The sequence below is a fragment of the Mandrillus leucophaeus genome, unplaced genomic scaffold (assembly GCF_000951045.1).
Source record: "Mandrillus leucophaeus isolate KB7577 unplaced genomic scaffold, Mleu.le_1.0 Scaffold100, whole genome shotgun sequence".
NCBI classification, from domain to species: Eukaryota; Metazoa; Chordata; class Mammalia; order Primates; family Cercopithecidae; genus Mandrillus; species Mandrillus leucophaeus.
In genome coordinates, this window is record NW_012098099.1 from 3,619,549 (window position 1) to 3,636,280 (window position 16,732).

Consider the following 16,732-nt stretch of genomic DNA (forward strand, 5'->3'; position numbering starts at 1 on the left):
TAATTGTAAAATTATTATTTAATGTCTACATCTTCTGTTAGGGTGTAAACTCCTTGAAAGCAGAGACAGTCTGGCTGTTTTATTCCTCAAACATAGTGCTAGTCCCTGAAATTTCCTCAGAGCCGAACAGAGTTCACTGCATGCATTGATTACTCAACAACTATTTGTTGAATGAGAAGTATGATAGAAAGAATAATCTCCCACCACCTCCCAAGTTCACATCCGAGCCCCCAGTAACTGTCTGTTACCTTAGACAGCAAAAGGAATTTTGGGGGTGTAATTTAGTTAAGGATTTTAGATGGGGAGATTGTCCTGGATTATCTGGGTGAGGCTGATGTGATCACAAGAATCCTTACAAGAGGCAAGCATTAGGATCAGAGCGAGAGAAAAAAATGTGACAACAGAGGCAGCGTTCAGAGCCGTGAAGCCATCACCACTAAAGACTAGAAGAGGCAAGGAATGGGTTCTCCCTGGGAACCTACAAAAGGAACCAGCTCTGTAGACACCTTGATTTTAGCCCTGAATTTCTGACCTCCAGAACTGTAAAAGAATATTCATGTTGTCTTCAGCCACTAAGTTTAGGGTCATTAGTTACAGCAGTAGTAGGAAACTAATACAAATAATTAATGTGTTGTATAACATAGAGTAAGACTGATCACACAACCTGAAGGCAAATAGAAAAAAAAGTAAAAGACTATGTAACAAAAGACCCTTACTACTGAACCATATCCACCATCTGATTAACCCAAAATTTGCCAGAAACCATCTGTGTAAAGAATAGGACAACATGCTATAAATAAAAATAGACCACAGAGCCTATACTGGAGAGCTTGTTTATGAGCCCAGATACTAGGGAAGAAACAGTCAAAATGGAACAATGGTATTAGCTGTGAAGCCTAGAACAATTCACTCAGCACTGGGTCTTGGATTTCTCATTTACAAAGTAGAGTTAAGAACTGTTATTTCCTATTTTGCAAAGTTAGTATAAAATTTAGAGATAAACTATGTATGATGTTTGGTATAGAACTTGAAGCATAGAAGAACCTCTGTGGTGTGAACACTAAGAACTCTACAGCAGAGTGGTATGTGATGGTAGAGGTAAAAACAATGAATAATAATGTCAGGAAAAGGAGTCGGTGGGAATAATGCTGTTTAAAATAAGGCTTTTTTAAGAAAGGTATTGCCTGGAGAATAAGAAGCAATAGCAAGAGTGTGATTAAATACTTTGATGATACTAAAAGCTATACAATGCATAATTAGCCTAGAAGCAGGAAAGAAGAAAATTTAGCTAAGGGTAAAATATGTATGAAGAAGAGATATTCAATGATAAAAGGGGATGCATTTAAAAGTAATGGCTTTTTTCTTTTACTTTTACCCTTTTTTTCCACCCCTGGAAGAAGAAAATGACGTCAACAGACTTCATTTCTTGCATATAATTTAAAGTCATAAATGCCCATTGGAGCTGGAAAATGTCAGAACCTAAAAACCAAACTGGGCTTTAATAGAGCTAAATCCTGAGTGTTGGAAAATCGCCACTGTAGGATGCAGCGTGAATGCAGATATAATAACAGACCTACAAATTCCACTCAAAGGCTAGACATGCCACTATTTGTTAAAAACCCATAAGCAGTGGAACTTCTTGCCTTTGTCTTCCTACTGAATAGAAATTGCCTTGAAGCCCTTTTCTGTACCTCTCTGTTGGCTCTTCCTGATCTGCCTGTCTTAGTCAGGGCTGTTCTAACAAAGTACCCTAGACTGTGTGCCTTACAAACAACAGAAATGTATTTTCACAGTTCTGGAGGCTGGAAGTCCAAGATCACGGTGCCAACAGGGTCAGGTTCTGGCGAGGGACTTCTTCTTGGCTGCAGACCGCTTTGTTCTAACATGGAGGAAAGAGAGTTGGCTGTCTCTAGCCTCTTCTCATAAGGGCACTCCTCCCATCGTGAAGGCTCCAGCCTCATGATCTAATGACTACCCAAAGGCCCCACCTCTAAACACCATCATAGGGAGATTAAGGTTTCAACCCAAGAATTTGATTGGCTGGAGGGCACAGACTCTGCCTCATGCTGTAATTATTTATGCACTTCCCTCCTCCAGTGGCCAGTAAAGTCCCTGAAGGATCTCATCTTTCAAATCTTGCTCCATTTTAAAAAGCAATTTATACCAGTGAATTTGGGTGTGAGGAACAACCCATCCTAATAAACTTTTAGAAAAGATCTGGGGTAGATGAGCAGTCTCCCCCACCTCCCACCTCCCCCCTCATTCATGCATGCTCTTTGACAATAAAAAACGCCCGTTTCAAATCATAATTTTACTTCCCAGGGGCTTTCTCCTTTGTGAGAATCTGTCACTGCTGTCAAACGTGTGAAGTGAACAAAGGCACGTTTTGTACTTTTCAAATCTTCTGATGCTATAATTGATAACAGAGAACTTGATCACTCAAAATTGTTCACTGTAGAAACTCATGTCTAAAAACACTATTTTTCTTTCCTTTCTAAGTGTACCAGAATTCAATTCTTTAACATCACAGAACCTTAGAAAGCCCAATTACTGAATGTGTCCTGTGCAATTCACTAATATGCTAAAAATGTCTCAGGACATTCTGTTGTGTCCCTGAGGATCCCCTGTTCGCTATCATCTTTGAATGTTTACCATTGTAGTTAATACAGCTGAATGGACTTTTGAATGTTTAGGAAATGCCCAATCTAAATGATATTTATTCCCACAAAGCGGCCCAAAACCTTGAATATAGGAATGCATGGTGTATCTTTCTCAAGGTAGGAATTCATTCTCAGATTTCCCAAACTTTTTTAAACTTAAAAAAAAAAAAAATGTTTCTTTTTTAGCACACCTTTTAACATCTCCCAGAGCAGAGTGAAAAAGCATGGACTTTGTGCCAAGTGGGTCTGAAGTGGATCTGGACTGTGCCACTCATTGGCTCTGTGACTTTGGAGGAGTTATTTACCTACTCTAAGCCTCAGTTTATCACATCTATAAAAGAGGGAGAATAGCAACTACTACTTAACACTTTCTAAACTGTTTTCTAATTACAGTGTTTACTGTCAATCTTCTCTCCTACATTGTAACAGCCTTGATGTCTCTTTCCCTACTATGTCCCCGGCATGTAATTCATGGCACAACATTGTATTAGTCCATTCTTGCACTGCTATAAAGAGATACTTGAAACTGGGTAATTGATAAAGAAAAGAGGTTTAATTGGCTCATAGTTCTGCAGGCTGGTACAGGAAGCAGGGCTGGGGAGGCCTCAGGAAACTTACAATCATGGCAGAAGGCAAAGGGGAGGCAGGCACCTCTTACATGGCAAGAGCAGGAGGAAGAGAGAGCAAAGCGAGTGCTACACCCTTTTAAACAACCAGATCTCATGAGAACTCACCCACTATCATGAGAAGAGCAAGGGGGAAATCCACCCCCATGATCCAATCACCTCCCACCAGGCCGCTCCTCCAATATTGTGGGTTACAATTTGACATGAGATTTGGGCAGGGATACAAATCCAAACTATATCAAATGTAAACACTAAGTAAATATTTGTAAAATAAATGAATAGAATGAACAACTGCACAACGTAATGACTGACTGGAAGAATACTTCTTTCTGCTTTCTTACCTGCCACCATGCTTGTACCTGGGTTGCACGAATTTCCACCCAGGTGCGTGGCTTTTTGACACCCAGAGCCAGTCCTCTCCCCCTCGGTATCTGACCTTTTGCATTAAACCGTTCTCACTCCATGGGAGCAACACTTGCCATTCCCCAAGCCCTGGTGAAACCTCATCGATTGTATTTTCTTGCTTATGTTAAAATTTCAGGCTTACTTCACTCTGGGAAAACAATGTTTCAGTGGTGGGAAAGGCGCTGGAGTCTAGAAACTAGAGTGCTAATCTCAGCTGTGCTTGCAGACTGGCCTGGTTAAATTGTGTCATTTCTTTGAGCCTCAGTTTTCTCATCTGTAAAACAGGAAGAGTAATACTTTCTTCTCAGGACAATTTTCAGGATCCTTGAAAAAAGCATACATTTCTGTAGGTTGATGTTGCAATTATTATACTCTTTCCAGTTGTGTATTGGTGACATTACAAACCAAAATAAAAACACGAATTATTGTTAATACTAATGTCATACTTACTAATATGCAAGACACTATTTTAAGTACAATCTTGGTCAATCCTCACAATGCTATTATCTCCATTTTACAGATGAAGAAACTGAGGCTCAAAGTGCTTAAGTAACTTGCCCAAGGTCCTACAACTAGTAACTAATGATGCCAGGGTTTGAACCCACAAACACTCTGTGGTCCAAAATCATTTTAAATAGGAAATAGCAATAGAGACCAGTATTTAAAGTTTCTGCTGAAGACGGATGCTTTGCTCACATCCAGATGGTTAAATCAGACCACAGTACTTTCTTTCTTTTTCTTGGGCTCCCATGTGGCTTATGCCTGGCAGAGTACAAATCCTAACGGCACCACTTTGCCCAAAATACTGATGGTGATGAGCACTTGGCCCTTGCTCTTTCTTCATCCAAATTGCTCTTAGCTCAAGGTCAAGAACAAAATCACCCTGGAGGGCAAGAGATGTTGTATGAGTCTGTGGGGCTGTGACCACAAACTGGGTTGCTTAAACAACAGAAAGCAATTGTCTGACAGTTATGGAGGCTGAAGTTCAAGATCAAGAAATCAGTAGGGTTAGCTTCTGACATCTGTGAGAGAAAATCTGTTCTATGCCTTTTTCTCTTAGCTCTGCTGGTTTGCTGGAAATTTTTGATATTTCTTATAGAGAGCATTCTCCCTCTATCTTCACATCATCTTCCCTCTATGTGTCTTTTTCTCTTCCTTTGCTTTTAACGGCAAAACCGCAATTACTTTTGCATCAACTTAATAATTACACCTGCAATGACTCTTTTTCCAAATAAGGCCACATTCTCAGCTTCTGCAGGGTTATTATCTCAGATATGAATTTAGGTGAGACAATTCGAAATCCAACCCATAATAGCAGTCAGCAGTCCCCAAGCCTCTCCTCTTGTCTGAAGACTTTGGGCTGGCTTTGGTTTGGGTAGACGCTTAAATCATTCTAGACAGAAGTGTTTTAGTGAGCCACCATGGCTGTATACTACTGTGTGCGCTGATGATCAAGGACTAAACAGAGACTGGGAAAGGGCTGTATTTTTCAAATTTTCTCATTCCTCTGTTCAGTCGATGTTACTTCTTCTAAGGTAGCATGGCAGGTGCAAAAGTAGGCAGTGCAGGGCGTCAGGGGGTTGCATCAAGGCAACTGTTAGCATCCTCACCTACCTAGAGCTCGAGGTTTAGTGGGGGAATGTGAAATGTAAGCATGGGAGTGTATTATAGTGTGGAATGTAAAGTAAACAGAAGAGGAAAGCTCAACCCGAAAACTAGGAAAGCTGATAAGGCTTCAGGAAGAAGCAACCCTTGTAATGAGCTTTCAAAGGAAATATCTGAAAAATACAGCCTTTTATTAGTCTCTCTTTAGTCCTTTTCATTTCCATAATTTTGTGAATTTAAGTCAACAGGCACTTGTTGCCTACATGCCCTGGGCTCAATGTTATTGAAGATGTTAAGGGAAATCAAAAATTATAGCCCAGAGCCCCAAGCCCCTGCCCAGGAGCTCTCAGAGTCATTGGGGGAACAAGACATCAGTGCTGCAGCTGGAAAATTATCCAAAGGGGGTAGGGGCGGCTTCTAGAATGGCACTTCCCAGGTGAATTCCTGTGATGCCATTTTTGAAGGCCAGAAACTCCATTTTTGTTACCATCTGTCACACTGTAAATGAGAAAGCTGTGAATGAGTTTGGAAGACTGAAAGCTCTGGGCCTGATTCCCGGGCAGACCTCCCTCTAGTCTGCCCCTACCTGTGTGATCAGGTGAGGTACTTGACCTCTGGGTGGACTGTGCTGTAAAGTAGGGAGGGTGTATACTTCCTAGGGGTGAAGAGGGATTTGAGTAGGAGCTTAGCTCAAGCTGCAGGTCCCCTGAGAATCTTTCTCAACCCCTGAGGGTGATGTAAACCATCATCCTTTGCACCGGGGCCCCTTGGCTCCTGTGCACAGCTATTCCGAGCCTGGAATCTCTGACTTACTCACCCTGCCCCCACCGACTCAAGGCCATAAGCTTCCTGCAGGCTCTTGTCTACCCCATTGCAGCAGCTTCAAGTTGGCCAGGCTGGGGCCCTTCTCCAGCCTTGGGTGATGCCCAGAGCGGGAGCCAGTGGTGGCTTCTGGAGCTTCCCTCCAGTATTTGCTTTATTGTTAGGTAGAGTCAATTGCCATTTTCTGAATCTTAGGTAGAGTACATGCAAATGCAGCTGCAGGACAAGTCTGTCACTGTCACCACCAGGTTGCCATCCCTAAACATGTGGACAGCCTCTACCAAGGGGCAGTGGTGAGTGCCGCTGCAACAAAGGCTACAGACAACCCTGGGTCCGAGGGCACGCCTCCACATCTTTGTTACACCTAAACTTGCACTCTACACACAGCCATTCTGTCTATGCTGGCTGAACCCCTGTTGCCCCAGCCTCAAGGGTGCTGGTAGGATTCTACCCTAGGGGCCCTTCCCTCACTCTCCATGTAGCCTTCACCTTTGAGTGTGATAAAAGCCTGACTGCTCCCTCTTTGCTTCAGTTTGATGTTACCCAAACTGCATATTACAGAAATACTTCTAATTTTCTAGTTGTGGGTCCTACCCTTCCCCAATTTCCAGCAGAAACCTAGATTTTCCTAGCAGTTATTGTGACTGGAATTTGGAAGTGGGTTCTGAGTAAACGGGTGAGTGTTGATGCCCATCTGGGATCAGGACTCTGTTCCCACTCTTGGGTGCTTCGACTCCCCTCCTTGGCAAAAACCAGTGCATTTCCTTGCAGCCTCAGCCCTGGATCCCTGCTGCCACCCCTGTATGCACCAATATCGGGGACTCAGCTACATCCAGATGAACCTGCTCTAGACCTCCCGGGAGGACACACAAGCCACCCATCCCACCTGAGCACAGCCTCTGCTGCAGCACTTGCCACACCCTGTTTTCATAGCTTGTCATTACCTCCCAGCAAACATTGAGCCCCAGAGAATTGAGCTTGGTTAAAATCAGATTGGTTCTCTCAAAGGGATTCAGCCCTCTCTCTGCTTCATCTACTTCTGTTTACTGTACTTGCTCAAGGTCAGTCCCCTTGCCAGGGAGAAAGCCCTGGGAGGGAAGGGATGTCTATGTCATTCACTGTGGGGTTCACCGCCAGATCCCCAGGGCCTTCACTTGCATATCAGTGCACCAAGCACATCATTTTCTTCGACAAGAAACAAGACAACATGAATTGAGCTCTTTTTTGAAAGCATTTAAAGCTTTTTTAAGCATTAAAGCTTTTTTGAAAGCATTTATTGCTGAAGTGGTATTCATTGTTTAAAAGTTAGAAAACCAGAAAAGGGCAAAAAGGAAAAAGTTATCACCCATCATTATTATAACATATTCCTTTGCAAGGTTTTTTCCTATGTGCATAAAATCTGGTAGCCTAGTTTCCTTGTTTAACATAATATCACAACTATCTTCTTTTCCTTCTATTTCCATGTTTGCTGAGCACCTACTATGCATCAAGGACTGTGCGAGACTCTGAAAATTTTAAAGTAGGCCTGAGAATGCAAAGGAATATTTCTGAGACAGAGAAGCAGGGGCACAGCTCTTTGCTGATAAAAGTAGCCACAAGGGGCACCATAAGAATAGTTTGCATGAAAATCTGTTGTCTGTTACACTGACTATGCCAGAGATTCTTAATTTATACAATAGGAGAATTTTAGGGTTTGCTAGAATTTTCAGAAAGGCTAAAAGTGCATTTAATGAGGTCACTTTTTGAATGGGGCCATTCCCTAAGCAGCTTTTCTATTAAAGATGTCATGTTTCAAAAGTGAAGATTGGGATCAGCTCTTCTGGCCTGCTGCCAACTAATCTGAATGGATACTGGGTGCAGTTGGAGCACAGCCTGCAGATGCCCACTGGGTGGGACTATCACAGTGGCCCCATAGCTGACGGATCACAAGGAGGCCTGGGGGAGTCCAAGGAAGAGGCTGGGCGGTCAGAGCAAGAGTGGAGGACCCTCAGGAGCTTCGGGACACAGCTGTTCACCAACTGGCACACTAGCCTTTCAATATTTTAAGAAACATACACCGTAGCAGGGCATCCTGGCAACCAAACTCACCTAAAGAGCATGTTTTCCTCTTGAGTCATCTACACTCACTCTTAGCAGCCAGTGGACAGAGCTTTCCAATTGTTGAGCAGATTACTTTAGGGCTGTACAGGTGGCAGGCCCAGGAGGGATTTGGCAGGGGCAGGATATGCACATTCAGTTGGTTTTGAAAGCTCTGGGAAGCAGTGCTGAGAGCAAACCTTCCTCCTCCCCACCCACCTCAGGGTTACTCTTCCCCAACCCCTCCACAAATAGGCCAACACAGTGTTCTTTGGAGTTTCACAGCAATCATCACTGGTAGTAATGAGCTAACTCTTTATATCTGCAATGTGTGTACACTTGGAAGATGCACTTAGACGCTCTCAAAATGGTTGAAAGAGGACAGGGAATCTCCAACCAGGGGAAGAGGAGGTAACTGAGAGATGAGGTGTTAGCTTGCACAGCAATGATCAGCCATTCTTCACTGCTAAAGCACAAGACACGCAAGTAGGCTATTGACAGTCTCCTGCTGGGGGCGTTTTAGACACCACGATAAGTTGCTTATGGAGATCAGCGTAGCAGAAGGGTCAGGAAGCAGAGGTTCAGATTGCCTCTCTGCCATTCAGAACCTAGCTATGAGATCTCTTAGCTTTTCCGCATCTCAGTTTCCTCATCTATGAAATGGTCATATCTCGCAGGGCTGTTTGAAGAGTAAATAAGATAATGTTCCCAAAGTACTTAGCACTGCATCTGACACAAAGCAAAGTCCAAAATAAAAGGAGCTATTAACGTGAAATTGCCTTCTTGTGAATTATTTCATTACAAATTTATGGAGTGGTTCATTTATTGAAAACTTATGGACTTTAAATATGCTAATTTTAGGAAAGATGTAGGAAGAAACGATCAAACGTGAATTGTAATGTTGTCTAACTTTGCTTTTATAGGAGACATGGAAATTTACACTAGAGAAGGCAAGACGAATTGTCAAGAAGTCCCCAATTCTGGTAAGCACTCAGTGGGTAGAACGCCAGCCTTTTCCTTGGCATGCCGTCTCTCACTGGCCCCGGCTTTCACATCCCAAAGGCAAGGACTACTCTGGATATCAGCCCACGACATGCCATAGCTGCGTGGGGATTGAAGTAGGAAAGTAAGCTGCTTCCACTTGTGTTTCCTGCCTTCACACGACAGCATGGTTTTTCAGCCTCAGCACTGCTGACATCTGGGACAGGATAATCGTTTGTTGTGCAGGCTGTCCTGGGCTTTGTAGGGTGTTCAGCAGCAACCCTGGCCTCTACCTACTAGATGCCAGCAGCACCACCATCCATCCCTCCCCAGTCACAACAACCAAAAATGCCTCCCAGCATTCCTAAATGTCCCCTGGAAAGCAAAATCACCCCCATTTGAGAACTGCTGCTTTCCAGTAGACCGTCTTGGAGGAGGCTGTATCCTTCTGCTCCTCCACTTTCTAAAAATGTGACCTTAAGCACGGTGCTCAACTTCACTGAGCCCCAGTTTTCTTGTCTGTAAGACAGGGATGATAATATTGTCCTCCAGTGTTGGCACTGATAGAGTTGAGAGTGCAGAGAGCATCTGGGATCTTGCCTAGGACTTACCAAGTCCTCAATAATTGTGAGTTAACAATGAGATACCATCTCACACCAGTTAGAATGGCGATCATTAAAAAGTCAGGAAACAACAGGTGCTGGAGAGGATGTAGAGAAATAGGAACACTTTTACACTGTTGGTGGGATTGTAAACTAGTTCAACCATTATGGAAAACAGTATGGCAATTCCTCAAAAATCTAGAACTAGAAATACCATATGACCCAGCCATCCCATTACTAGGGATATACCCAAAGGATTATAAATCATGCTGCTATAAAGACACATGCACACGTATGTTTATTGCGGCACTATTCACAATAGCAAAGACTTGGAATCAACCCAAATGTCCATCAGTGACAGACTGGATTAAGAAAATGTGGCACATATACACCATGGAATACTATGCAGCCATAAAAAAGGATGAGTTTGTGTCCTTTGTAGGGACATGGATGCAGCTGGAAACCATCATTCTCAGCAAACTATCACAAGAACAGAAAACCAAACACCGCATGTTCTCACTCATAGGTGGGAACTGAACAATGAGATCACTTGGACTCAGGAAGGGGAACATCACACACCGGGGCCTATCATGGGGAGCGGGGAGGGAGGAAGGATTGCATTGGGAGTTATACCTGATGTAAATGACGAGTTGATGGGTGCTGACGAGTTGATGGGTGCAGCACAGCAACATGGCACAAGTATACATATGTAACAAACCTGCACGTTATGCACATGTACCCTAGAACTTAAAGTATAATAATAATAATAAATAAATAAATAAAAAGAAAAAAATAATTGTGAGTTAAAGTTATCACAATTTTTATTCATGTTTCCTTAATTTGTCCTCTGTGTAATAACACTCTGGTTCAACAGATAGAATGTTTATTTCAGATCAGTTCTCACAGGCTTACATATTTGACTTAGGCTGTGGTTGCAAATCAGCCCCACTTGAAAAGGAAGCAGAAAAGTAGATCATTAAAGTACGACATTATCCTCAATGCCAAAGATACTGGCAGTAAGGAAGCATCCATCAGCAATGGGAGGGCATAGACCTCGTCCTTGGCTTCTCCCTGCTGGCTAGCTCATCATTCACCTTGATACACTGCATTTGAGGTATTATTGATTTGGCAACATAGAAATAAAAGGGAGGAAAATCCCTCATGGTTAGGCTTGCCAGATTTCGCGAGTAAAAATATGGGATGCCCAGTTAAATTTGAATTTCAGATAAACAACGAGTAGTGTTTTAGTATATCTAGTGTAATATTTTATCTGACAACCCTGCTCATGGAGGGCATATGGGTTTTGATGAACAAGGCCAATAAATACATGTTAAGTGACAGGCAATATGTAGGCATTTCTACATAATTGATTAATCAATCACAATGTCTGCATTGCCAATCATTATTTAATTCAGTGAATAATTAAGGGCCAACAGTAGCCCATTTAGCTAATTTGCTTAAGTTGTTGAATAAGATATTAAAAGACCACAGGAAACTCTTGACCACCCCCTTCAGAACTCTAAGCAGAAATGGAGACCAATACAATTGGTATTGTAGTCTTCTCAACACACCCCTAAAAACGTATTCTCCAGGCATTGTTTACTTCACTAGCAAAAACTGCCTTGGCATTAACCTCTAATTAGAATTTTACAATTTTTTACTTCTGTCACCAGAATTGCAAGCATAATTCACGGGGCAGGATTCCAATAATTACTTGTGAGAAGTGAAAAAAAAATTCTACTGAACAGTTCAACAATAAAAATACTCTTCTGAAACCTCCACCAATTATTTGCTCTCCAGATTACAGCTATCAAGGAAAAAATAAAAAGAAAATGAAAATAAGTGTCTCTGAAAAAACTGCTCAGAGAGTAATTCATTTCACTGTGATGGCTGATGTAACTGCAGACCTAGCCGGGGCACAGAAAGCTGAACTCAGTAGGTTACATATCATTTCAGCACAGCCTATCAGTCGGTGAGAATTCAGACCTGAAAACAGTTATGCATTATTGAAGGAAATGAAACATTCCAGAGAAAGCCTGGATCTCAGTGAGGCCCTTAGAGGCTCCTAGAGGGAACTTTTCATGGATTTGGCAGAGCATTGAGCATCTAAGAGGACCTGAGTTATGGAATCATTTAATTCTCACTTCTACAAAGTAGATAGAGTATTTTTGTCATCAGTCCCATTTTACAGATGAGAATATTGAGTCTCAGGTAGGTTGAGTTATGTGCTCATCCCACATAGCTAGTAGGTGAGAAACCCCACATTTAAATCTAGAGCTAGCTCTCCCCACATTCAGTACCCTTTCAAGTAGTCCAGTAGCTTTCAACAAGGCCTCCTTAGTACTAAACTTTGGGGAGCACCATTCATATCACAGGCTGTGTGGATGTTGGAATCGTACAGTGGACAACCTGTGCAACTACAAATGACAGCCCTGATCACAAACCCACCTGCTCAATAGAATCATCTGGGAAGCCTCTAAAAATCGCTGAGGTACAAACCCCATCCCAGACCAATTAAATCCAGGTAATACAATACACGACAAGGGTTGAAAAGCACTTTGCGACACAGAAATTCAGTTTCAGCTTGGTTATGTACAGAAGAGTGATGACTCTCCCACTTTGAGCTTCCATTTACCCCATTCAGCCCATTTTTCTTTATTCAACCCCTGTTTGTTGTTCTGCATTCATTTGACATCCTGGTGCATGGAGAAGCTCAGGAAGCTGGTTAAATAGATTGCAAAGCAAAGATGCTGCATGACTCCTGTCCCCAGGGACAGCCCTGATTTGAGACTCTCATTTTAGATGGGATTAGATGCAGCCAGTTGCAATATTTTAAATATATTGCTGAGTTAATAACAGCCCACATTTTGTCTCTATCTAGCAAAGTTCAGAAAGGAGGAGTCTGGCAAATAGGCAAGCAAGACTCATACAATGTTGCTCGGCGCCCATCTCAGTTCTCTTTGCAAGTAAATTGTAAAAGAAGAAGGGTGGTCTTTCCCATACTATGTAATGAAAAGACCAGATAATCAAAACCTCCGTCTAACCAGGAGGAGTTCTAGGGTCCCCTACATCATCTGCCACCCACTTCCTAACCCCAATTTCTACACAATGAACGGCAAAGACAGCTGTAGCCGTCAGGCTGAATTTTGACAGCAAACAGCTGTGCAATTATATAGTTTTATTCTATTGCACCTTTTGTGTAGCAATTATAAAACTGTTCATATCAATTTGTAATATGTTGGTTATCATCAGTGTTAAAATCTAGATTGTTGTTAGGAGAATTAGATCAAGGCCTTCAGTCTAAACTGAATATTAAAAGAACCTCAAACACTCAAATGCGACCTGACTTTGGACTCTGGATCTCAGATAGGGTCTGTACTTCCAAAGCGCCGTCAATGTTGTGGTAGAAACTTATGCTGATGCTTGTTTTGCAGTGTGTCCACAATCCTGATCTCAGTCAGCTACTAAGTCTCTGGAGTCACCTTTCTAACCACCCCTTCTTCGCACCATCACCCTCCTCCACCCTGTTTCCCATCAGTGCTTCCCAATTGGTGGCAATATTGCCGCTTGCTCCCACCCTGGGGACATTTGGCAGTGCCTGGAGGCAGATTTGGCAACGTCTGGAGGCAGATTTGTGCAGCGGGTATCTGGGGGTCACAGGCCAGAGATGCTGCCCAGCATCTCACAGTGCACAGGGCAGCCCGCACAGCAAAGACCAAATTGTTATCGGCCCAACATGGCAATAGCGCCGAGGTTTGAAACCGTGAGATAGGGCCTTAGGGTCTCTTATCTCAAATGATCCTCTTCCAGGCCATCCCCCCATGCCTAGAGACATCTTTCTGAAGTGCAAATGTGATTCCTCTGCCTGACACCTCCGCGGCTTCCCCACAGTCCTCAGGGTATCATGTAGTGCTGCATTCCAGGCCCCCATCCTGTCTCCTTCCTTCCACGGTTCCCTGCGTTCTGCCATTCCAATGCTCCTGCCAGGTGGGAATGTTTGGCGTTCCTCTAAGACACCAAGCTTTCTCATGCCTCCACAGCACTGCTCAGGCGCTCCCTCTGCCGGGAGCCGGGCTACTTCAGCTTTAGTGTGCATCCTGGGGACCTTGTTAAAATGCAGCTTCTGATTCTGTAGGTCTGCAGCCGGGTCCAAGACTCTGCATCTCTGAAAGCTCCCGGGTGGCATCAATGCTCCTCATCTGTGATCACACGTTGAGTGACAAGGACCTAGAGCAGTGGTTGTCAAGCCTTAGTGGGCACCAGAATGACTTGGAGGGCTACAAAGACATAGGCTGCCAGGACCCACCCATGGTTTTTGAATCGGCAGGCCTGACATGGGGATGTGGAAGGCAAGGATGTGCATCTCTAGCAAGGCTGTGGCCCCGCACTGAGTCACAAAGCCTCAGGCCAGGCCGTCTCTCTTCCTCCCCACCTGCCTCTATCCTGCCTCACTGCAGGGTCATCTGCATTCTCTTCCAGGTTCCTAGAGACACCTGCTGGTGCCTTGGCCTCTGCAGACCCCACAGGGTGTGCCCAGGGCTGGGGCCTCCACCCATGCCCTCCACTCAATGGTGAGCTGAGGACAAGGACGGCCTCTTTGTCTCCATGTCTTAGGTGGAGCTGGGCCACCAGTCAGGATTATTTCTCCTCCTAGAAAGTTGGGCAGGCATCTCAAAAATCCTTAAGTACCTCATTTATATTCTGAAATGGTTGCTGATTCTCTCTTGCCAGGGTCAAACACCACCAATGCCCGTAACACTCCTCATAGCCATTTGAAGGACTCTGGGCTGGCAGGAATCCACTGTCTCTCTCCCTTCATTGATAAATGCTGGTGCCAAACTTTTCTACCCTGTTGTCTTCTCTTTCTTTAACTTGAGGAAAGCATTGTGGAAACTGCAATCTTTCTAAAAGCACTGTTTGGTAAAATGTCAGGGCTTTTAGTGTAGCCCACATCTGGAGCCTAATAGAAATCACTGTCTAGAACCCCATGGCTCAAGAAGTGTAAGGAGCTTGGTCTGTGCACCTCTCTCCTCCGCGGGGGAAGGGACCTTCCTTCCTCCTAGACCCCAGATTGGTCTCTCCCTTTAGTTTTTATTTTCATAATGAGACGGAATTATTTTGTTGGAAAATGTTCTTTATTTTTAAAGCACCTGGGTAGAAGAATGCTGTTGCCGGACCCTCCTTGGACAAGGTGGAGAGTGAGGGTGGCTGGGAAGCTGGGAAGAGCTGGCTGGGAGAAGAGAAGGAGGGAAGGCTTCGGGCTGAGGAGACCGGTGGGCAAAGGCACAGGCATGGCATGGATATGGATTGTGGGGACAGAAACAAGAGGTAAATTTAGAGAGATGAAACAGGCTGGATTCTAGAGGAAGGAGGATCCAGAAACCTCAAGTACAGAGGGGCCCTTAGAAGTTGGGGAACCCCTCCTTAAACTAAACAACTCTCTTTTTATTGTGTTTTTGTCTCCCCAGAGATATTCTAGAAGTGGTTCTGACATTTGTTCACTCCCGATTTTGGCCAAGATCTGCCAGAAAATTAAATCGTATGTATACAATTTCTACCTTCCGGAGCACTAGTGTGTAATAACATCTTTGCTTGTCCCCTTTTTCTAATGACTAAAATGATCTTCACACTTAAAAGGCATCCCTGAAGGTTAAAGTGTTTCTTTCTCAAAACATTGCACAGAAACCAGAAGACAAATGAGCTCTGAACAAAATCGTTTGGGAAAAATATACTGAATGCCAGCATCTTTGCATCTCAAAGCTGATCTGTCCTCCAGGCTAGAATGCAGCCCACAGTGAGGCTCACTGCCGGCAAGTGCCTGCCAGCGAGGTGCCCACTGCACTACACCTGGAAACAGCCGCTCCCTGCCGTGTGAGCTACGGACCAGGGTGGGCAACTGGGCATGGAGAAGACTCTGAGCATCTTTAGTGTATGACATTCACAAGGCTAAACAGGGACTGTGTTTTCACAGAGCCCAAACTATTACATTAAAAATCTGACTCAGATACATAGGAATATGATTGTGAGTGCAGAGACACTGTCCAGAATTCGCACACCCTCCTGTCCGTATTCCAGCTCCACTTTGAGTCTGGGGTTATGCTAGACATCATAGTAACTGCTGTTCAAAACACTAAAGGGTGAAACAATATCTTGAGAGGGCATTGGACTCAGAGGCAAAATAGCATGGGATCTACCTTTCACTAAGGCTACTTCTTTTTTATTTTTATTTTCATTTTTTGAGACGGAGTGTCACTCTTGTTGCCCAGGCTGGAGTGCAATGGTGTGATCACGGCTCACTGCAACCTCCGCCTCCCTGGGTCAAGTGATTCTCCTGCTTCAGCCTCCCAAGTAGCTGGGATTACAGGCACCCACCACCACGCCCAGCTAATTTTTTGTATTTTTAATAGAGACGGGGTTTCACCACTTTGGCCAGGCTGGTCTTGAACTCCTGACCTTAAATGATCCACCCACTTCAGCCTCCCAAAGTGCTGGGATTACAGGTGTGAGCCACCAAGCCAATCCCACTAAGCTACTTCTAACATGACCACTGCTGCTTTGCTGCTGTCAGGTATATGGGCGCTGTTCCAGGTGCCAGGTGCTGAACTTCTGATATGTTTCATCACTTAGTTCTCATAACAATAAAATGAGGTAAGGGTTATTATTATTCCCATTTCACAGAGAAAGCAACTGAGCCTTAAAGAAGTAACTTCTGCTGGGCCACTGAGGACCCAAGATACACCTCAAGGTGCACTTGATCTCCTGTGTTCTTTGTGAATATACATATTCTTGACTCCTTTGCAATGCTGCTTCTTGAGCTGACTTTGAGAACTTGGGCCACTTAATGTCTCTGAGCCTCAGCTTCCCCATATCTAAAATTACAGTGTAAACTAAATTCTGCCCATGTCTCAGAATCATCTTGAAATGTTTTAAAATCCAGATTCCTTTGCCCCAAACC

The 16,732-nt window shown here is 43.8% G+C and overlaps 1 protein-coding gene across 3 annotated transcripts in view; it reads left to right on the forward strand.

Annotated features, from left to right (window-relative positions):
• Window positions 1-16,732, forward strand: part of AOAH (acyloxyacyl hydrolase (neutrophil)) — a 221,139-nt gene that overhangs the window by 87,014 nt on the left and 117,393 nt on the right. For all 3 annotated transcript variants that reach the window (XM_011972914.1, XM_011972918.1, XM_011972925.1), the window contains 2 exons: window positions 9,118-9,177; window positions 15,246-15,316. In XM_011972914.1, coding sequence (XP_011828304.1) covers window positions 9,118-9,177; window positions 15,246-15,316 — 131 coding nt within the window. The remainder of the gene's footprint in view (window positions 1-9,117; window positions 9,178-15,245; window positions 15,317-16,732) is intronic.